General features: G+C 46.6%; 1 protein-coding gene across 1 annotated transcript in view; it reads left to right on the forward strand.

Annotated features, from left to right (window-relative positions):
* The window catches only part of LOC115085554 (neural-cadherin-like), a 256,917-nt gene that overhangs the window by 214,651 nt on the left and 18,432 nt on the right, over positions 1 to 23,834 (forward strand). Inside the window, 5 exon segments of the mRNA XM_029591722.1 lie at positions 2,766 to 2,893; positions 11,140 to 11,267; positions 19,669 to 19,792; positions 20,498 to 20,678; positions 21,435 to 21,601. Coding sequence (XP_029447582.1) covers positions 2,766 to 2,893; positions 11,140 to 11,267; positions 19,669 to 19,792; positions 20,498 to 20,678; positions 21,435 to 21,601 — 728 coding nt within the window.

A 23,834-nucleotide genomic window follows, 5' to 3' on the forward strand; every position in this document is an offset into this window, starting at 1 on the left:
GGATTTGGGAATGGTACTAAGTAAGAGCAACGCCCACCAGGACCTAACGCTGGAAGGATCACCATGGCTTGGCAGTACTGATTTCTCATTTGCAGAGGAGCCATCTCGGGATCTGATACTGGAAGGAGAGTGGGCAGCAACAAATGGCACTACTTCCAGAAGTCCAGGGCCCAGCAGGAAGGGGCCCTGCTGCTGACAATCAGGCCGATACAGTACAGTGTGCTCCGACGGAGCGCACTGTTAGCCTGCTATTGGACGCACGTTTTCCCTTACCCCTTATTCAGTAAGGGGAGGAAAATGCGCGTCCATCCCGCCGAACCTAATAGTGCCCTCAACATGCAAATGCATGTTGAGGGCATTCAGAAAGTAAAATGTGCAGCCAACCCGCTCATTTTACTTTTAGAAATTAGCGCCTACCTTTGGCACCGGGAAAGTGCACAGAAAAGCAGTAAAAACTGCTTTTCTGTGCACCCTCCGACTTAATATCATGGCGATCTTAAGTCGGAGGTCCCGAAGAGTAAAAAAAAAGTTAAAAAGAAAAAAAAAATTGGAAGTCGGCTGGTGGCTGTCGGGTCGAAAACCGGACGCTCAATTTTGCCGGCGTCCAGTTTCCAAACCCGTGGCTGTCAGCGGGCTCGAGAACCGACGCCGGCAAAATTGAGCGTCAGCTGTCAAACCCGCTGACAGCCGCCGCTCCTGTCAAAAAGGAGGTGCTAGGGACGCGCTAGTGTCCCTAGTGCCTCCTTTTGCCCGATTTTACCGCCGGGCCTAATTTAAATACTGAATCGCGCGCGCCGGGAGAGTGGGCGTTCGCCCGCTCTCCCGCGGACTTTACTGAATCGGCCTGAAAGTGAGAAGAGCTGCAAGGACCATTGCAAAGAGGAACTGCTATGGAGTGAGGGGGAGCATGCGTGACAGAGGAGAGAAGGAAGTGATGGAGGAGAGACAAGGAGGGGAGAGAGGAAGTGATGGGGAAGTGAAAGGGAGGGGAAAGAGGGAGTGACAGAGGAGAGAAGGAAGTGATGGAGGAGAGACAAGGAAGGGAGAGATGAAGTGATGGGGAAGTGAAAGGGAGGGGAAAGAGGGAGTGACAGAGGAGAAAAGGAAGTGATGGAGGAGAGACAAGGAGGGAAAGAGGGAGTGATGGGGAAGTGAAAAGGGAAAGAGGGAGTGATGAGGAAGGAAGTGATGGAGGAGAGACAAGGAGGGGAGAGAGGAAGTGATGGGGGAAGGAAGTGATGAGGAAGTGAAAGGGAGGGGAAAGAGGGAGTGACAGAGGAGGGAAGGGAGTGATGGAAGAGAGACAAGAAAGGGAGAGAGGAAGTGATGGGGAAGTGAAAGGGAGGGGAAAGAGGGAGTGACAGAGGAGAGAAGGAAGTGATGGAGGAGAGACAAGGAAGGGAGAGAGGAAGTGATGGGGAAGGAAGTGATGGGGAAGTGAAAGGGAGGGGAAAGAGGGAGTGACAGAGGAGGGAAGGAAGTGATGGAGGAGAGACAAGGAGGGGAAAGCGGGGAGTGATAGGGAAGTGAAAAGGGAAAGAGGGAGTGATGGGGAAGGAAGTGATGGAAGAGAGACAAGGAGGGGAGAGAGGAAGTGATGGGGAAGTGAAAGGGAGGGGAAAGAGGGAATGACAGAGGAGGGAAGGAAGTGATGGAGGAGAGACAAGGAGGGGAAAGAGGGAGTGATGGGGAAGTGAAAAGGGAAGAGGGAGTGATGGGGAAGGAAGTGATGGAGGAGTGACAAGGAGGGGAGAGAGGAAGTGAGGGGAAGTGAAGGGAGGGGAAAGAGGGAATGACAGGAGGGAAGGAAGTGATGGAGGAGAGATGAGAGGAGAGAGGGAATGATGGAAGGAAGTGTTGGGGAAGTGAAAAGGGGAAGGGAGTGATGGGGAAGGAAGTGATGGAGGAGTGACAAGGAGGGGAAGGGAGTGATGGGAAAGTGAAAGGGGAAAGAGGGAGTGATGGGGAAGGAAGTGATGGAAGAGAGACCAGGAGGGAGAGAGGGAGTGATGGGGAAGTGAAAGGGAGGGGAAAAGAGGGAATGTCAAGAAGGAGTGAAGGAAGTGATGGAGGAGTGACAAGGAGGGGAAGAGGGAGTGATGGGGAAGTGAAAGGGAGGGGAAAGAGGGAATGACAGAGGAGGGAAGGAAGTGATGGAGGAGAGATGAGGGAGAGAGGGAATGATGGGGGAAGGAAGTGATGGGGAAGTGAAAGGGAAAGGGAGTGATGGGGAAGGAAGTGATGGAAGAGTGCAAGGAGGGGAAGGGAGTGATGGAGTGACAAGGGGAAGGAAGTGATGGAAAAGTGACAAGGAGGGGAGAGGGAGTGATGTGGGAAGGAAGTGATAGAGGAGTGACGGAGGGGAGAGAAGGAGTGATGGGAAAAAGAGAGTAACAGAGGGGAAGGAAGTGATGGAGTGACAAGGAGGGGAGAGAGGCAGTGACGGGGGAATTAAGTGATGGAGGAGTGACAGGGAGGGGAGAGAGGGAGTGACAGGGAAGGAAGTGATAGAGGTAACATGGAGTGGAGAAAGAAAAAAATTAAAAACAGAAGAAAAGGGGGCATGATGAGGATTTGTTTGTTCTGTTGACTGAATTCAGAAAAGATAAAAAGTGACATATAATCAGGATTTCATGGACACAGTTCTGCAAGATATTGTAATGTACAGAAAACACCACAGTAACCCTAAGCTGAATCCCAGGCATTTCTGGTTGTCACAGCACTCAGTGTTGAAATTATTTTCTGTTTCTTTTTCTTTTTCACAGAACTGAAGAATGGAACTCCTTCACTAACTGTTAACCACGGCTCTGGGTCACTGCTCCTTCAGCTTCCCCCTGGCATTGATGTGGCAGACCGGCGCTGGCACAGTATACAGATCCTAAGCAGTGCAAAGGTACGTGAAGAGCACCCGGATTACAGGGACTAAGCTTCATTGCCGATGTGACTTAGCTTTGCCATGTGGCAGTGGGTAAGCTCTGAGAAGTCTATGGCCTGTGGGGAGATTTGTGGGAAGCTTCCGGAAACTGGATCTGGGTGGGGACACAGTGCAATCATAGGTGCACACCATGAGGAAGTGCGGACAGATTATGCTATCCTTTAGACACAGACAGATTTATTTATTTAAAAAAAAGGATAGTCCGCCGATCCACAATTCTAAGTGGATTACATCATCACACACACAAGCAGAGGTGCAAACGTGACAAGACATCCATCAAGACATAAATGCAGGAGGACAAAAACAAAAAACAGGCATCACATTATGTAAACAAAGCATAAAAATCGCATACCATGTGAAACCATCCTAGGAAGGGAGCTATCTATACTCTCTATATGTTGAAGGCTAGGGAGAACAGGTGGGTTTTTAGTAACTTTCTAAAGCAAAGCCAGTCGGCCTCTGCCATAATCTCATCAGTAGTTCATTCCACAGCACTGGGGCAGCTGTGGAGTGAACATTCGATTTCGGAAGTAGTGAGTTTAATTAACTTGGGAGATAGTATCGCCGGATTTCTAGAGGCAGAGCGCAACAACCGCATTAGGTGGTATTTCTGAATTGTAGAGACAAGACAGTGAGGGATTTGAAGACCAAGGACAGATCCTTGAATTGCACATGTCAAAGCAACAGGGGAGTCCGTGAAATTTGGCCGGTTCTGATGATATATGGTCACGTATAGAGGTTCCAGTTAAAAGGCGTACTGCGGAATTTTGAATCAATTGCAAGGACTGGAGCGATGATGAAAGTAAACGTAAATATAAAGAATTGCAGTAATCCAGTGATGAAAGGATTACGCTTGGACCATGGTATGAAAATTAGAGGGACAAAGGAAAGACCGGTGCAAAGGTATTTTGAAATAGGAAGATTGAATTAGCCAGTTAATGTGAGGATGGTGTGAGAGAGAGGAATCAACAATTACTCCCAAGTTTCCAGCTTGTGTGGAGATAGGAATAGTCTGACCCTCAAACCTAAAGGAGGGGAGGGTAAGCCATTCATCTCAGTCTGGGCCATAAATAGGATCTGTTTTCTTAACATTTAGAGACAGCTTGTTCAAAGAGAACCAGTTTTTAACCTTAGTCGTACAACTTGACAATTTTGCAAAGGCTGCCTGAGGTGTAGTGGTTATAGGAAAAAGAAATTGTATGTCATGAGCACACATTTTGAAAAAGACTTTAGGATTTCTCAGAACAGGGCAGAGGGGCGACAAATAAATATTAAATAGCATAGAGGGCAAAGATGAGCCTTGGGGTACACATGTAGAGAGAAGATGCAAATCGGAGGTAGCTTCTCCAGTCATTATGCAGAAAGAGCAATCAGAGAGGTATGATGAAAACTAAGAAAGCACAGAGGAAGAAATCCCAAATGTCCCAGTAGGATAGAATGATTCAAAGTATCAAATGCAGAGGAGATATCCAAAAGAACAACTAGGAATTTAGTACAAGAATCAAATCCTCATCTAGTGATATCAAAAGAAGAGAGAAGAAGAGCTTCACTGTTATGGTAGGCCCAGAAACTAAATTGGCATTCGTCAAGGAAGATGTTTTTGTCAAAGTATTCTTTCAATTGATTAAGTACTATTTTTGCATAATTTTAGCTAACAGAGGCAGAGTAGAGACCAGGTGATAGCTTGATAGCTCTGTCAAATTCAGGGGTACTGTTCTTTAGTATAGGTCAAACCTGTATGATTCCATACCTGGGGAGAGGTAGCCAATTTCACAATATGGGCTGCGGATTAATTTGGCTGCACTTACTTTCAAGGGAAGAATGATATCCCGAGGCAGTTTTTAAAGCAGAGAGAACATATCCTTCATTAAAGGAGGTGTTAACTAGGCTAGCTATGAAGTTACCAACTTCGCCAGCACTGTTGAACATAAGGCAGACACAAAAGGTATCCTTCATTATGTTTAAAATGGAACACACTTCCATGGTCGAGGTCAGACCCAGGGCCCGAAGGTAGAGACATGGGTTAGATAGTTGACTTTATGTCTAACCCTGTATCTATCTATCTATCTATCTATCTATCTATCTATCTATCTATCTATCAGTAAAGTCTTTCCAAGGAAGAATGAAACTGCCTCTTCTCAAGATGCATAGGTAGATGCCAAGTGACTAGGGCAGTGATATTAGTGAGTGTAACACTCTCCTCCTACAGAGGGCAGGAGTTAGCAATCTGTAATGCTTTCCTCCTCCAGAGGGGAGGAGTTAGTAATCTGTTGTCACTCACCCCACCAGGAGGGCGGAGTTAGCAATCTGTTCTGCTTTACTCTTGAAAGGAGGAGGAGTTAGCAATCTGTCATGGTCTGCTCCTCCAGAGGGGAGAAGTTAGCTATCTGTAATGCGTACCCCGTCAGGAGGGCGGAGTTAGTAATCTGTTAGCGAACTGCTGTAGCTGCTCCTGTAAAGAAAGTAGTTAGCAATCTGTTATGGTTCTTGCTAAAGAGTTCGCACTCTGTATGGATCAACTCCCCAGGGAAAAGGAGCCAACAATCTGTACGATCATACTCTTCTGAGGAGAGGAGCTAACAATAGATATATTGCACTTCGCTACTGAGATAGCAATCAATCATGCATCCGCTATGGAATGGCAATCTGTTATATATATATAATACTTCCATGAGCGGTGGTAGTGGTCTGTAGTGGTTGGCTCCCACAGAGTGATAGTAGTGTAAGGAATGACCACTTGGAGGAAATGGTGAATCCCTGGGCTGATGGCAGATGACAGCACCCCCAGGAGGAGATCTTGAGAGGAACCACCGACTAGGCTAGAATATGAAATAACACAACAGTTCTTTATTAGGCTGGAAGCTGGACCACCGAAGGTGGCAGTAGTGAGTCGATGTGTTCGGCAAGGCTGAAATCCTTCTGATACTGGAATATGATCTCTGGGTTGCTGAGCTGTAGAGAGAGACTAGAAGTAGTGAGTAGACAGGGTATACTGGATACAAGATGGTACACTCACAATAGTAGATGTCTCCAATGGTCTCCATGCCACAGAGAGTCTTCAGTATATTTAGGAACAGGAGCCATAGGCGAGCACTAGTTCCCACAAACAGTCTGTAATAAGAACTCACAATAGCTGTATATGAAATGGCTTCTAGAGTAGAAGAGAGTCTGTAAAGGATTCTAGGAACATGGGCCCTCGTGGAGCGAGTACCAGTTCCTATCTGCAATCTTGCCAAAGTAACTCTCGATCTCCGTACCTGCAATAACATCTTGGACGGAAGGGAGTCTTCAGAGCTATAGGAATGTAGGCCCTCGTGGAGCGAGTACCGATTCCTATGTACAATAGAACTCACTGTGTTCACGTCCGTGATCACTTCCAGGCAATGAAGAGTCTTCTGAGTATTCTGGCAATCTGGAATCAAGAAGAGAGAGCGGGTACCGTGGAGCGGGTACTCCTGGTAAGTTTGAAAAGGTCGAGCAGTGGGGAAGGCTTCCCCTCGCTAACTCGGATCGTTGTTTTGTTGTATGCAAGTATCGTGGACTGCCGAAGCAAGTCCTGTTGGAGTTCCTTGCTAACTCGTTAGAGGTTAGCAAACAAAGATCTTTTAAAGTGGAATTGGATGATGTCACTACGGGGGGACGCCCCCGAGGTTCGTGCCCTTACTGGTACAAAGTCTGGAGCGCACGCACGTGCACCCTTACGTCATCAGGAGCATGGTGGATCCGTAACGTCAAGCCAGCCTGGGGACACCGGGACCAAGAGGCAGAGAGAAGCCGCGGCTGCAGCTGTCCATCAGAGCCGAAGGGAGTCGGTTCTAAGGTAGAGAGGGTGGAGCGAGGGGCGAGAAGAGGCATGAACGTAACAGTGAGTGAGTACACAATTCTAAAGTGTTCTCAGGGCTGCAAGGTGGTTCCAGAAAACCAGTTCTGTTTGGCCTAGTCAATGGCATCCCTATAAGCAGCAAGTTTATCACAGTAGGTCGAAAGAGAATCATCTCCTTTTTATTTTCATCTCGCACATGAGCTGAAAACCAAGGGGCATGATTCCTTGTTTAAAGCATAATGCTTTAACAGGCACCAAGGCATCTCAACCATTATGCAGTGATTGTTGCCATCTATCTACCAGGCTACTGTTGTGACCGCAGCCTATGGATCCTAATGCAAGAGCAGTCGCTAGCTCATGGGAGAGCGTGAGTTCCTGAATCACGGCACAACTCAAGGAGGAGCCCCAAGGCACACCATGGGAGGTGAGAGCATGCTAGCATGGGCAGAACAGGAACAAGCAGGACTGAAACTGAGGCAAGAAACTCGGAACAAGAACCAGGCAGGATCAGTCCTCCGCTGGACCTACACGCACCAATGAGACCCAGCAACGCAATGCTGGTCTCAGGAGTAGCCCTCCGGCCACTCGAAAGCCCTTCCGGACCCACCACTTGGGAACGAGTGCGTGAGGCCAGACGGAGGCTGAGGGCAAGAACAAGATGAAGACCTGGAACTTGGAAGGACTCAGACAAGGACCTGGAACTTGGAAGGACTCAGACGAGGACTTGGAAGGTGCAGGTGGGCACTGTCTCTCAGGGCACCCTACACAGCCCACCATGGGCTGGTAGGGTGCGCAAGCGGAGCAACGTGTCTGCTTGCGCACCCTACATAACCTAGGAAGGCTGGTTGCGGACCACGTGGGAATGAGACAAGCACCAGAAGGGGATCCAACCAAACAAGGCTCCAATGACCAGAAACAGGAACCGGATCTAATCAGATTTACCCTCGGGGTGGCCATCTGGAGGACTCAAAGAGCTGGAACACTCGGAACTTGGAACACTCGGAACTTGGAACACTTGGAAGACACGAAACTTGGAACACTGGGAACACAGAACACTCAGAACTCAGGATCATCAGGACTTCAGAACGACAGGACATCTGGAACTAGGATATCTGGTATGTCAGAACAAGGCAACGAAGGAGCTCAGATGAGGAACGAGACCAGAGACATGAAGACACGGAACAAAGAACCATCTCGGACACATGAAGTCCACGGAGGACCTGGACCGGCAAGGAAGAATGTGGACAACCATAACATCCAATCCAAAAGCCCTGAGGAACAGGAACTGAGCCCTTTTATAGGGCTAAAGCAGGAAGTGAGCTGATGAGGACTTCTGGTGGGGCCGCGGGCTTTTCCTGCCAATGGCCCTTTAAGTACATAGAAGAGGTGTGTGCCGGCGCCTAGAGGAGGGCCCAGGGAGTGGAGCTGGACCACGGACAGCGGCGTCCCTGCCACATGGATGGAGGAGCAGGCCCCGACGGCGGCACTAGGCCGCAAAGAGAGGTGGACCTGAAGGCGGCTGCCTTCCGCATAGTCCCGGCGGCGGTGCTCAAGCCACGAAGATGAAGGCAGTGGCGGTGGCTTCAAGGTCCCAGTGGTGGTGCAAGGCCGCAAAGGAGAAGGCAGCAGCAGTGGCGGCTTCCTGCTGCTTAGGAGGTCCGGCAGCGGCACTCAAGCCGTGAAGAGGAGGACCAATGGTGGCACAAGGGAGGTGTTAGCGGCATCCAGCCGCGCAGGCAAGGCCCCAGGGAGAGGTCCAGCAGTGGCGGTGAGTAGTGGAGAGGCCTGCTCGCGGGATGGGCTCCGCGAGCAGGATTGTAACAGCTATTAATATCACATCTATTGGGCTTAAGGAGGCTCAGGATCCACTGATCCTGAAGATGGTCAGGATTAATCAGAGGTCACCTTAATATCATATATCAGGGGTGACTAACTCCAGTCCTCGAAAACCATAAACAGTCCAGGTTTCCAGGATATCCACAATGAATATGCAGATCTATCTCATGCATATTTATTGTGGATATCCTGAAAACCTAGCTTGTTTGTGGCTCTCAAGGACTGCAGTTGGCCACCTTTTCCACATATGGCTCAGGCTTTTTAAGAAAAGTCATGCAAGGTTGCTTATTAAGCAATGGTCTGACCAGGGTACATCAGAACAATTACAGGTGAAGACTTCCATGGACAGCCATTGTCTATGCACAAAGATTTGGTCCAGAGTATGGCCTCACATGTATGTTGACATATTAACGAGCTGAGACCAGCCCATAGTTTGCATCAATATCAATAGGTCCCTGCACGTAGTTGATAGAGGCTGAGCATCAGAATGGAGATTAAAGTCACCTAAAATGGTTGCATTCTTAAGGTCAGCCTTGCAAGTAAGTAAGCAATCAATAAACATGCAAAGATTTGAGACTAAAGAGCCTGATGGACAGTAGGCCAAAAACAGACTCCAATTCAGGGAGGATACAAGAAACAGCATCTCAATAGGAGAGGTGTCATCCGCAGGCAGCAAGGGCAAGTGAAGGGAAACTTTATCAACAATCAAGTGTGCGCCTGCTTTTTTGGCCAATTGAGGCTTAGAGAACACCTCATAGTTTGAGAGGTGCAGCTGATTTAGCAGGGCAGTATTGGATGGTAGGAGCCACAATTCTGTAACTCATAGTACATCAGGTGATTTTTCCCTAAAAAGGTAACATAATGTAGGTATTTTCTTGCAAATTGCCTGTGCATTAATCAAAAATATTGAGAGATTAGTTCAGCTGGGCATTGAAGCATAGATTCATGTCCACAATTGACTATAATGTTACAACAGGCTAGATTGTAATTTTTGGCCAGGCTACAATGATATGAAGCCTCTTCCCAAAATCACAGGGATACATTTACTCATAGAAGCAGCAGGCTTATGCATCAAAAAACAGAAAAACCAATAATCATAAAGCAAATGAAGCCTTAAAACAGAATAAAACATTAAAAACAGTTTTAAAAACCTGTTAACCCAACTTGACATCACAAGATCAAAGCAGTAGCAAATTCTATGACTAGCAAAAATTAGTTGAACAAACAGCTGCTTAGATGTACTCTGTTCGAAGGAGTCCACAAAGGAGCATGCTCCTTAGTTGCGCTTCTTCGTGGAGCGCATCACCTCTGACATCACTGCGGGCAATTAATGGGAACACACAACGTCATCAAGGGGGAGGGGCAACCCAACCTCACTGGGAGTTGCAGGCAAAGTCCAAAACAGCACAACCCTGGTGGGAGAGAGCAGACAGCTCGAACCCGTGACTTGGCAGAGTAACAGTAATAGGCAGCAAAACCGGCAAAGGGGCAGACAGGCAGCGCTGAGCCACAGGGCAGCAGCAGCAAAGGAGTAATAGAATGTCCAGCGTCGCTGTGGGCAATTAATGGGAACACGCTCACGACGTCATCAAGGGTGCGGGGCAACCTGACGTCATTGGGAGGAACAGGTAAAACCATAGGTGATTTGTAACTTGTTACAAGAATATCGGTATATAAAAGTGCCAAATAAATAATAAATAACAACACACACCTGGGGAGAGAGAACAGACAGCTTGAAGCAGTGGTTTGGCAGAGCAACTAGGGCAGACAGACGGCACTGAGCAATAGGGCAGAGAGCATCACCCCATTCTCTCAGGATAAACACATTGTCACATAACTGCTAACAATTATGCACCATGCTCAAAATGGAGTCCCATAACCCAACCACCAAAACTAGATTTTTTTATCCCAGATGTACAGAATAAAAAAAAAATTCAGCAATATGTTTCTGTGATTCCGTACTTGGGGAGAGGTAGGTAGCCAATTTCCCAGCATGGGCCCCTGCGGACTAACTTGGCTTCACTTCCTATCAAGGGAAGACTGATATCCTGAATACAGTGGATGAGAAAGGGGTAAGGGAAGGTAAAATGATGACTGCAGCATAGGTGGCAGTCAAGCTTGTATGGCTGACAGCTGGGAGATATCTTCAGCAAGAGTAACATAGGCAGGGGCAACAAGGCAGATGGAGGGCGGGAGGGGAAAATGTTCCTGATTGCAGACATCTTCCATGTTTGCATTCCACATTGTCACTTGTACTTCCTGTTTCCTGCTGGATCATAGACTTATAGGCTAGGGGTTCCGAACCCTGGTCCTCAAGGGCTCCAGATTGGTCGGATTTTCAGGGTAGCCTTCTTCTTAGATTACTGTATGCAAGTACATCTGCTGAATAGTCACTGTGGATATCCTGAAAACCAGACCAGTCTGCCATCATGACAGGGAACTCCTGTTGTGGATGTCCATTTCATTGCCATTTCTCAGAGATTTGAGTTGATACGTCTGTTGGAGAAGAACAGTGGTAACGCACCATATAAATTGTGTGCTTCAGAAGGTGCGGATGATCCTTGATCGCTGTACAGATGCTTCACGAGGAGAGGGTGGAGATGCTCTGGAGGAAATGGCAAAAGTGGATCGTTTGGCGTGCGACGTCTCTGGAGAGACTCCAGGAAGCAAGAGGTGAGACATCCCCCGCAAAGGATCAACCTAGGGAGAAAGGAACTGAATCCCTGGGTAAAACAGTGCATAGAGATCCCAGTACCTACAGACTGCACCTCCTTCCTAAACGTATCTTAATCAAACTTCAGATTACATTTCCAGATATTTATTAACAGCCAAAAGGTGTGTTATGTTAAGGTAGAAAAGGAAGTTACCATCTCTGTGTGTTTGGGTTGATTACCTGAAATTGCTCCTAATAATTTAGTGTAAGGGAATAGTTGAATTCCTTGCTTGGTTGTGTAGAACTTTATGTTTAAGGGAGCAGAAGGATTCTTCATAGGTAAAAGAGATGTCTATCCACAGAGAAGGCCCTTTGGAAAATGTCCCCACCTACCCACCCTGTAGGGGAAAGAGCAGGGTCAATGCAAGGTTATTAGTCATTATAGGAAAACCTTTAATTCCCCCCTCCCTTTCCCCTCCCCCCCTCCATTGCCAACTGACTGGCAACTGTTCCAGCACAGCACTCCCTCCTGCCTCTGCTGGTTCTGGTACAACACTCCCTCCTTTGGCGTCAATGGCTCCCGCACACCATCTCCCCTATTTTTCCCCTGACTCTCTTCCCAGCATATGTCATCCTGCCTCCTCCTCCCCCTTCCCCAGTATGTGCCCTCTTGCCTCCTTCCCACATCTGCTCTCTTTCCCAGCATTCATCCTTCTTTCTCCACCCACTTCCCCAATATTCATCCTCCCTGCCTCTCCCTCTCCCCCCCCTGAACATCTGCTCCCATTGTCTCTCTTTGCTCCCTTCCTCCCTCAGGTCAACTTAGTGGCAGGAATCTTTTCCATTGACTCCCCAGTGTTCTGTACCGGCACAGGAGATCCTCTGCAATTATACTGCTTAAACCGTGATTCTTCTGCTGACAGCCTGTAATGGAATTATTTCTGACTACTCTGGTTGAGGATGTATTTAGAGGTTTGGCCACAAGGATTGAGAGCTCTCATCCAAACACAGACTAGTTTGAAGGCCACAGGCCAACCTCCGAGTGAACTCATATTTACTGTTTTGCACTGTGAAATGCTTAGGAACAGGAAAGAATCTGTTTATTGTAGTTATGCCCGTAGTTCTATGGTGAGAAAGTAAGTAACTAACTGATACTAGCCCAGAAAGCTACAAGACAGTACCGGGGGGTGGGAAGAATGTGCAGTTGAGACCCCAGGGGGAAAGCCCCCTTAACAGAGTGGCCCTACAGCTCCTTTTAATCTAGCCATTTTTTAAGATGGTGCCGGCCGTCCGTTGCTCCTACCATGTGACAGAACCGACCAATGGCACCGATAGCCCCTGACACATGGTAAGGGCAAAGGGCCATCAGAGCCATTTTGATTACTGGCAGCCGACAACCCGAGAGCGGGAGATCGCTCCTGGGACCCCCGCTGGACCACCAGGGACTTTCGGCAAGTTTTGGGGGGATCGGGAGGGCGGGGGGGGGGTTGTAATTAATTAAATTTGAAGGGTTGGGGTGGGTTTCGGCTTTCATTTCAGGGGCAGCCAAAATAAAATCGGCCCGAACCGCAGGAAAACTAAATTTCCTGCGGCGGGCCAATAACGAAGGCCGAACCAAAAGGTTCGGCCCAATCACATCTCTAGTCTATATATGTTGTATACTGATTTATGCTTTAATAAAGTTGAAATCTTTAAGAAGAAGGCTGGCGTCCATATGATCCACAATCCAGTTACCATATGCCTCCAGAGACCGTGAAGAAATTGCACAGTGGTGGACCAAGTGGAGCAGTGGGAGGCCCAAAGCTCAGTGGGAATGGAGAGGGTGTCCGGTGCATCCAGACACTGAAACTGGACCCCAGGAATGGATTGCCCAAAATGGAGACCATGCTGAACTTTGTGGTGCTGGCTATGGGATCCCTGGTGGAGGAGCTGGCTACATCTGAGGTGTCCCCAAGCTGGCTTGTGTCTAGTCCAGAGACTGAGACCAGGTCTACCACGAGTATCATCCTGTCCTGGCATGGAAGGATGCTGGGGTTGCCCCAGGGAATCCTCAGAGGGATTGGGGATGAAGACGATGTGAATTTGTCTGCTATCCACATTACCGTCTTGGGTTCAGTGTGGGTGCCCCAGAGGAAAAACTCTAGCCACGTGGTCCCTGGACGAGAGGTTTATGCGACGGCTGGTATGTGAGCTATGGGATTACTCCTATCCTTACGTGCCTCTGCCAGCCATGTGCATCATTGAGCTAAGAAGAGAAATGTGGGTGTTTAACGCCGCATGAAAAAGATGTGGCTTACAAGATCTTTGCCAGGGATCATCCAGTGGTGACTGCCACGATCAATAAACAGTATGCTCAGTGGCAGGCAGGCAGGCAGAAGCATAGGACAGCATGCAGTTGTCACTGCGGACACTGATGGCAGATGCCGGAAGTATTCCAAAATCTGGATTTTGTCTGGAGGAAATTCAGAATAGATTCCGACCCAGCTGATCAGTGAGGATATTGCTGCGACCAAAGTAAAACTGAACTGTTTGATAAAAAAAAAACGGGCCCATTGCAAGAGTGCATTGAAGAAGAGAGAGAAGCACAAAGAGGACATTTTTCTTTCTGGTGTTTTGTTGGCTTGTTTGTGTGTGCTTTCTTACAGGTGGGGAGAAGCATCCAGTACCTGTGATTAAGGTGATGCAGCTGAGTGTTGGTCTGGGTTTGGACTTTAAATGGTCTATATTGGAATTACAGGGAAGCAGATCTCTGAAGATGATTAGTCCTGGGGAAATTCTGTACTGCTGCAGAATTTGTGCCAAATTCCCCTCCTGCGCAGCTGCGCAGACATTCAATTTTCTGCGCAAAATTTGGCAAAAATGAAGCAGGCCCCGGCATGCTGTGAGTGGAAACCCCCCCCCCCTTGCGACGAAGACGAAGCAGGCCCTGGCATGCTGTGAGCGAAGGCTGTCCCGCTTGCAGTGAAGAATTAGTCCCCGACGTGCCACGCACAGATGCTGTCTTGCTCCCAGCGAAGATGGAGCAGGCCCCAGCATGATGCAAGTGGAGCCCGTTCCACTCGTGGCGAAGATGAAGCAGATCCATGCATGCCACGAGCGGAGGCCATCCCACTCACAGCAAAGGAGGAGCAGGCCCCGGCATGAGTGAGTCTGTGTGTAGAGGTGTGTGTGTGTGTAAAACTGCGAGCTTGGGGGGTGAGAAAGAGAGCATGTGTAAGGTGCGTGGGTGTGGGTGCCAGAGAGAGGAAGCTCATGTGAGGAGATTCTGAAGGAGTGTGTGTATGTGTGAGAGATTGGGAGCTGGTGTGTGTGAAAAAGGGATTGTGTGTATGTGAGGGTGCTTGGTTTTTTTTTTGTGAGAAAAGGAGCCTTGAGAAGGTTGTGTATGTGTAAGAAAGAGAGGGATATGTGCATGTGTGAGAGAGAAAGGGAACCTAAGTGTAGGAAGTGTGAGTGAAAGAGGGAGCCAGTCTGCAGGGGTGTGTGAGAAAGAGACGTAGGTAGCTTGTGTGAGAGTGTATGCTTGAGAGAGAAAGGGAGCCTATGTGGGTGTTTGTGCAAGAGAAAGGGGGAGTCTGTATGAGACTGTGTGTGCGCAAGACAGAGAGGTAGCCTGTATGAGGAGGGTGTGTGTGTGTGCACTAGAGAGAGAGAACCTGTGTGAGTGAGAGAGAAAGGGACAGAGGGAGCCTGTGTGAAGGGCAGTACTGAGTCAGGGGTCAAATTCTGGAAGTGGAGATAGAGTGGAAGGGGTTGAGTCTAGAGGGGGAGGGGAGAGATGGTGGCAGGTGGAGGAGTTGGGGCCTGAGATGGTAAAGTGAAAGGAGACTGGCCAGGGGAGTAGGGCGAGAGGGTGGAAGGGACACTCTTACAGTGAACTTCTAGGGAAATTCTGCTCAAAATATTTAAAACTCTGCATCTTTAAGTAATTATTTTTTTCTATATTTCATTTTAAATTAATTACTTAAAGATTGTCATGTATATTGTGTTATTTTGACCAAGATAAAGTATGCAGAGTTTTTTCAGGTTGTGTGCAAAATTTTACATTTTCTTGCGCAGAATTCCCCCAGGAGTAAGATGATAACCAGCTAGAAGAGAGCTGGAAGAAAAGAAGCTGTCTGCAGAAAATAGACTTCACTGCTAGTTAGGAGGCCTAAGAGTTTAAAAAACAGGGAAGTCCATATTCAGAAGCATTTAGACAGATAACTCAGAAGTTAACCGGCTAAATGCATATTTGGGCACTCAGCCAACTACATTTTAACTGCCTAGAATTTAGATATCTAGGTTAAGGGCATTCCGGCGGTATAACTGGGAGGAGTTTTTAGCCGGCTAACTCAGATATTCAAAGTTAGCCAGTTAACTTGGGGACAGATTCACTAAAGCTTTTTCCCGATGCTGAGTCAATGGGTAAAGATCTTAATGAATCAGGCCCTTAGATGGCTAAGTCTGGTCAGGCCAAATTGCTGGCCTAAAGTTAACTGGATAAAGTTAATCTGCTAGCTTTAAGATAGCAGCAGTACAGAATTTCCATATTAGGAACTAGTACCCAGGAAAAAGATCTAGGCATCATAGTGGATAATACTTTAATATCGTCGGCTCAGTGTGCTGCAGCAGTCAAAAAAACAAACAGAATGTTAGGGATTATTAGGAAGGGAATGGTTAATAGAACGGAAAATGTCATAATGCCTCTGTATCGCTTCATGGTGAGACCACACCTTGAATACTGTGTACAATTCCAGTCGCCACATCTCAAAAAAGATATAGTTGCGATGGAGAAGGTACAGAGAAGGGCAACCAAAATGATAAAGGGAATGGAACAGTTCCTCTATGAGGAAAGGCTGAAGAGGTTAGGGCTGTTCAGCTTGGAGAAGAGACGGCTGAGGGGGGATATGATAGAGGTCTTTAAGATCATGAGAGGTCTTGAACGAGTAGATGTAGATGTGAATTGGTTATTTACACTTTCGGATAATAGAAGGACTAGGGGGCATTCCATGAAGTTAGCAAGTAACACATTTAAGACTAATCGGAGAAAATTCTTTTTCACTCAACGCACAATAAAGCTCTGGAATTTGTTGCCAGAGGATGTGGTTAGTGCAGTTAATGTAGCTGGGTTCAAAAAAGGTTTGGATAAGTTCTTGGAGGAGAAGTCCATTAACTGCTATTAATCAATTATACTTAGGGAATAGCCACTGCTATTAATTGCATCAGTCTTCAACATACATCGATATAAGGGAATGCTTGTGTGATGGTGTTTTTTTGTACGGTGGCTATATTTAAGGGCAACCAATCTGTGGCTGTCCTTGTATTCGCCCCGTCTATTGCTCTTTATTATCAAAATCTTGTAGTAATGTAATTTTTCTGTAACAATTTTTTCTTCTTTTTGATAAAACCCCAACTCCCTGTTCGCTGAGGCGACCCGTTAGTGAGTGAATAAATACTTAGAGGCATCTGTCTCTATAGCTTCTTACAGGATCGCTTCTGCTTGCCCGACATGGGCCATGTTTCGGCACAGGTGTGCCTGCTTCAGGGGCTACATGAGGGGTAGCTACTGCGTCCTGCTGGGTACACAGTGGCTGGTATATCTTCAGGTTTAAGTTTGCCGTGCTTCTAACCGTGGACAACGCCACATTTTCATTTCATCAAAAAGAAGAGAAAAAATTGTTACAGAAAAATTACATTACTACAAGATTTTGATAATAAAGAGCAATAGACGGGGCGAATACAAGGACAGCCACAGATTGGTTGCCCTTAAATATAGCCACCGTACAAAAAAACACCATCACACAAGCTTTCCCTTATATCGATGTATGTTGAAGAATTATTATTGCAAGGGAAGAGGTTGGTTGATGCATAATTAATTGCATCAGTAGCATGGGTTCTTCTTAGTGTTTGGGTAATTGCCAGGTTCTTGTGGCCTGGTTTGGCCTCTGTTGGAAACAGGATGCTGGGCTTGATTGACCCTTGGTCTGACCCAGCATGGCATTTTCTTATGTTCTTATGTAATAGTGTAGCAGCACTGTTGCATATACCTCGAAAGTTAGCCGGATACGTTTATCTGGCTGACTTTGCTATTCGAACCGTGGCTGAATATGGACCTTGGGAATTTTATATGATTTGTGTATTTGAAAATACAGTGAACTAAGATGGAAAATTTTGAAAGTATACACACAAGTTTTGAAAACTCCCCCCCCCAAAAATCTTAAAATTCTAAACATTTCTCCAAAAATTCTCTCTTTGTCTCTGACTTTATTCCTGTCTCTGGTAATTTTCTTTAAAGGAGGTTTAACTAACGGTGGTTAAGATAAAGGATGTTTGTTTCTTAACTTGAAATTTTTCCTTTATAGGCTTTGGCTGTAGAAGAAGGATGACATTTTGTTCTAATGTTAACCTTATTTTCTCTTCACAGGGAACCAACTAAGTGGATGTGTGTAGTTGGGTGGTTTTGGGGGAAAAAAAGTTGTTCACATGCAAGCTCACAATTTTTTCTTTGCAGAAGAGGTAGAAATATGGCCCTTTGGCCACTAGATGGCACACTGGCCATAGAAAATAATGGATCCAGTGTTCACCCATAAGAGTTTCATTGCAGCAGGAGGTCAGTTAGAGCAGCGTTTCCCAACCTTTTCAAGCCCAGGCCACGCTGACATTAACAAAAATGTTGTGTGGCACACTAGTTTCCATGGACCAAGCAGTGTTGACAATGGAGAGGACTCATGATCAAAAGAAGAGGTAGGGACGCACTGAAAGTCCCATCAGTCACTTACAAATTTTAAAACAAAAGGGTAGAGGGGACAGAGACACACATGAACCCATCCTGATGGACCAGCTCCCTGTATATAAGGGAGAAGTCAATGTGGTGTGACCGGCTGACTGCTGCATGTGACTGCCAGAGCTCCTTCACTCCTGCTGCTCCCGATACTCAGAATGAGTCAAATCCACTGATCAGAAAATGCTCTCCCCATCTCACTCAGCCTGAGGATAGAATAGAGGTTGGAAGACCTCAGAGGAGGCTCAGGATGGGGAAGATATGGAGCTGCACTACACAAATCGCTATCTATACTCTGCATGCTATCCATTAATTACCATGCGCTGGGTCTCATGCTCTAGCTAGAAAGAAGAGGCATGCATAATTGCATATGTTCTCAGGAAGGAGCTCCTACATGTTTAAGCGCTACTGCTGGTGGGTCTTGTTGCTGTGATGTGTTGAGAGTAGAGCCCAAATGCTGGCCCCACATCTGAGCATCAGTCAGTGGTGACTTTTCCATGGGCCCCACCTGATCAGGTTTGAAGGCCATGGTACACTGGTTAGGAAACACTGAGTTGGAATGTAAAGGGTTGTTAAAATTAGGCATATCTGAAATCGAAAAGATATGCAGAAAAGCAGATATGTCCAGAAAGGCACTTTCCGTGATATACCATCTGCTAGCACCGCTTGAAGAGTCCAAATCAGTCTTTCAGAAGGCCTGGGAAGGGGATCTTTGGTTAGAGTGGTCACCCCCGGGAATGGAAGAGGATCTTTCAGAATTTAGGCAATGGGTACATTGCCTCATCCCTTATAGAAAACTCCTACAAACTGTTATACCGATGGTATATGTACCTTCAAAAATTACAGAAAATTATGCCACGAATTTCAGATAAGGGCTGGCAGGCTTGTGCGGTTGCAGGCACTTTCTTTCAAATGTGGTGGGACTGCCCTGTCATACAGGAGATGTGGCAGTGGCTGGGGGATGTGATCCTGGGTTTAGCCGCTCTTACACCGGGCCAGGCATTATTGGGTATTAAAATTCCAGGAATTTCGGAAGACCATAACAGATGAGGTCATTATATTCTGACAGCAAAACTGTGGAAATCTCATGGGGCACCAACAAAAGCAGTCATACAACAAAAGGTGGACAAAATATATTTATTGTCTAAAATAAAACATCCTATCAGCACAAATGTACCCTTAATTTGAAAAGAATGTAAAGGGTTATGCTATTCTTTAGAAGGGAGAGTTTTTCAGAGCAGAAGGTTCACTGAAAGGGTAAGGGGAGTAAGGGCATTAGTGACAAGGTGTGACCCCTGGCGAAAGTTGGCACAGATGTGTGGTAGGTTGCATGTTGTATCGTAATTTGGCGTGTTTTTCTTCTGTTTTATATTTATGTGCACTGGTGAAGGCCGTGATTTTGTCCTTAGGATAAAAAGTGGGCTTTGCAATTATAGCTGTAGAAGGATGAGCAGGCTTAGGCCTTCAGAGTTTTGTGGTCCTCCGTATCATGTTTTAATATCAACTACAGTATATTTTTCTACAATGCCAATAAAAACCCCCAAACAAAAACATTGTATAAACCAATTTCATCCACTGTACATTCTCTCTTTTTTTCTGTTATGAATTCCCAAAGGGTTGTTAAAATAGTTACCTGTCTTGTTTCTATTTTTCGGAAGGTTCCTGGATGTTTCACAGCCCCTACAGCTGGGTGGGGTGAAGGACTCTCTGCCTTATCACAAGTCACAGACTCACCTGAAAGGATTTGTTGGTTGCATTAGGAATCTGATTGTTGATAGCAAGGTGAGATTGTGCAATAGCGCATCCCCTAGCTGCTGATAACGGGTGTGAGGGAAGCCCGCTGACTGGGTGAGCTGGTTGATCTGGAAGAATGCAAGAGCAGATGAAGATCACCAGGCCTCTCATTTCTGCCTATGCTCCCTACCTGCTCCAGTACCACAGACCTTACCTGCTTTCTGGCTTTACCCCTGCTGCCCCAGCACTAAGCATCTCCTGTGTTTCTTACATGTTTTCTGTTACTGTTTTTGCTTCCACCACCTTCATGGGGAGGTAGAGGTGATGTTCCATACCTGCACCTCTCAACAGAGCCGTGACCTTAGAGTCCCTTCCCGAGTTTAATCCAGCTCTCCACCAGTCAATGTGCCACTCTTATCTCTGTGCTGCAGCTTCCAACTTAGATCGTCAGCTGTTTGGGAGCAGTTTTTCACCTATGCCACTGTACAGAGAACACACACCATTAAGCACCATATTTCCAAATATTCTTTAAATATTGAACTAGATAGAAATATGGACTTTATCTAACCTGCACCTCTGCCTCCCCCCCCAGCTCAGTCTGTCTGCTGCCTTTCCAGCTTGGTCCCTTTCCAGTCTGCTGTTTTCCCCTGTGTATCTCCTGTCTTTACCTTGGCCACCCAGCAGTGCTGAACTTTCCAGAAGGATCCCGGGCACCTCCTCACCACAGACATTTTCTTCTCCCTCCTCTGTTAGCTGTATGACTTAGAGCAAGCGGCAGAGTCCCTGAGCAGTGTGCCCGGCTGTGCCATGACCGATGGGCACTGCCAGAGTGATGGGGTGCCCTCTTGTGGCCATCATGGGCACTGCCTGAGTGACTGGGACACTTTCACCTGCGAATGCCATCCTGGACACACAGGACTGAAGTGTGAGAGAGGTAAAATGTTCCCGGGATGAAAGGTGGTGGGGTATGGGGGAGGAGGACTGAACGTGGGGCTCTCTGCAAGCGTTCTAAGGGAGAAAGTTGGCACTTGCTGCTACCGTTGCATATACCGGTATGCAGGGGAAAAAATCTGTTTTACGCACCGGCTCAGTCTGAAAGTTGTTTTGTTAAATCCATCAGAGGAAATTTAGCAAATAATATAAACAGCTAGACGTTTCGTGGCCAGATTTGGAAAGGCTGATTATAAAAGTGCAGTGGAACGGTGCCATAATAGTTTTGTGTTATTCTAGTATTATACATGCTAAGCATCCTAGCACACAACAATGCTAATTTGAGCCTGCTATATTTTCATGGCTCCCAGGTGTGAGAGTAAGTTGATCCATGTGTTGGGGGAGGTAGAAGCAGAAGTAGTGCTCGCTGTACAGACATCACATGAGCATGCTGATGTACCGGTGCTGGGCCTGGCTGGAGCACAAACAAGTGATGTCAGGTGTACTGAAATCTTCTCACAACCCCAAAGCAGACCAGAGGTGGTGCTAGCAAATATCTGTGACAGTACTAGCTGGGCAGGGGGAAGGACACCCGTAGCACACACTACTATAACAGCGGAAGCCCCCTACCCTGTTACAGGATGAGAACAAAGCACTGTTTACCCAGCCACTGATTTCCTAAAGCAAGCTAAGCCCTGTCTGACACGTGACAAGCTGTGTAGTTTCTCCTCTCACCTCTGTGTCCTCTTGGTCTCCTCAGAGCTCCTGGAAGGAACCTTTGAAGGAAGAAGCTGGGTTCACTACCAGTTGAGGGGCTTGCTTAGCACCCAGAGCACACACATCCAACTCATGGTTCGTACACGGGCTTCCTCAGGCACGCTCCTCAGACTGGCATCCAGGGACGGGAGGGTACACCTCAGCCTGCAGGTAAGTACAACTCAGATCTCCCACAGGAAGCCATAGTGAGAGAAATAACACAAATTCTGCTTTGGTTTTGTGTAACTCTTTAGGCCTTGTTACGAACAGTGGTGTCTCTAGACAGAATTATTTTGGGGGGTGATGGGGCAAGCTAAGAAGGGAGGTGGGGCAAGGCAAAGTGACATTTCCACAGATTACACCCATCACCACAGCACGGTCTCCTGCTTTTAAGTTGACTATGAAAAATGATAAGAAAAAATCCCAAGAGCCTTCTGCACAATTGAAAAAAACCCAGCCTGTCATCTTCACACAATTAAAATTATTTGATATTTTCATTCAACCAGTTCTTCAACATGGATATAAGAATAAAGTCTGGCGTCTATGCATGAACAGACAGAATCTCAATATAAACCTTGCACCTCCAGTTCTGTAACACACTCTGCATACACATACATTTTGCCTACAATGGACCTTGGATGTTTCCCCTTACAACTCTGTGAGACATTTTGTGAGAGGTAAGATGTTTTGTGTGGAGTGCAGAGATCATCTGAAGGGAACTCTTTTCTTAGTCCTGGGGCATCATCCCCTGTTCTGGAGAAGTCTGTGGCAGTGTTGGAAAAGAGGAAGAGGTCAGGTTTCGCTGTCTGAGGAAGGACAAGGTCCTGAGGTGAATTGCTGGAAGATTCTATTAACTGGTGGCACGCTGCATGAGAGAAGAGTGAGTCCCCACTGAATTCTGGTGACCTGACAAAGAAGCTGTGTCTACCATCTTGGTACCTTTTGGATCATTTGTTTATTTTTTTCTACCTTTTATGGAGTCTTATTCCTTCTTTTTTTTTTTTAATTGTTTTGCTGGTTTTTTGTGTGTGACTCATCTTGGGCCTTAAAACTTTTGCTATCCCCCACTGGTTGCAACCTGATCCCAGGATTACAGCCCAATCTTTCTCCAACCCCTGCAGTGCCAACAATTAAACCCCTGAGAAGGGGGGGGGGTATTACAGGGAGCAATTACAATATGCTCTAATCTCACTGGGACATCATTACTGGAAGTGAGTAAGTCACTGAATAGGAATATTCCCATATACCACTAGCTGATACTCCCGGATCGGGTCCCAGGAACCCACATCTCAAGCAGTCTTAAATATCCAGGTCTTCCCATGATATCAGTATTGTCTGAGCGTCCACAATTCCCTGAGCAGGGGGAAGCTTCATCTTCTAGGCCATGTGCATTGCTTTATGTCAGATCCCACTTAAAAGTTCTTTGTATATTGCACCAATGAACTCACAATAATCACATAGGAGACTGCCATGGTTCCCAACATTACTTTTACTGTTGAATTTGTTAAACATTTGCTGCTGTAGTTGATGGAAAAGTGCCTAACAGCTTTTGTGGTTCTCATAACAGGATGTATAAGTTCCAATGTTGTTCTTGTGATAAATTTGTGACCCTTATGTTTAATTCAATTTCTTCTGATGTTCATTAGATACCAGTGGTTAAGTTTAGGTATTCTCCAGTCCAGTCAGGTGGTGGGCTATCTCCTTCTCAATTAATAGGAGATATCTTTTAAAATGCAGTTGTGTTCCATGACAAAATTCCAATTCTCCTACAGTTCTGTCCTTCCTTCTGCTGGTGGTACCTGAAGGGCACTAGCTTTACTCCTCTTCTCCCATCATCATCTCATTGAGATAATAATGAACCTCAGAGTGAGTTCAGAAGACTCCATCTCTCCCATTTTATTCATTCTCCCCTTGGATGACTCCTTTTTTCATCCCTCCCTGGAAGTTGCTGGTGATCCTATGGTCCTCTCTCAGGGACAGGCAGCCTTCCTCTTGATATAGAACAAAATATCGGAGCCCTTGGATCCTGAGGTGCTCAGCAGAATCCAAAAGTGATCCTCCATACAAAATTAAAGAAGCCAAGGAACTGAGGTGGAAAGGGTATGAAACTTTCCCCTCAGGCAAAGAGAAAAGGGCACAAAAAACATGGTACTTAAATGGGTAAAAGACACTCTGGCTCCATTTCTAAACCAGGGTCTAAACCACAGAGGTCCCAGAGTCCTTTTGCAACAAAAATTAAAGAAAATAGGGAACAGCAAGATGCTGCTCCTGGAGGGTGAACTCAGGCTTCCACCACACAAAATGGTGGCTATAGATTATATAGGATGAGAGCACACCATTATCAGGCTCCCCATGCGAGAATGATCCTTTTCTTTCCTAACTCTGTTTTTCCCCTGTAAAGGTG

This window comes from Rhinatrema bivittatum, chromosome 2 (genome assembly GCF_901001135.1).
Source record: "Rhinatrema bivittatum chromosome 2, aRhiBiv1.1, whole genome shotgun sequence".
NCBI classification, from domain to species: Eukaryota; Metazoa; Chordata; class Amphibia; order Gymnophiona; family Rhinatrematidae; genus Rhinatrema; species Rhinatrema bivittatum.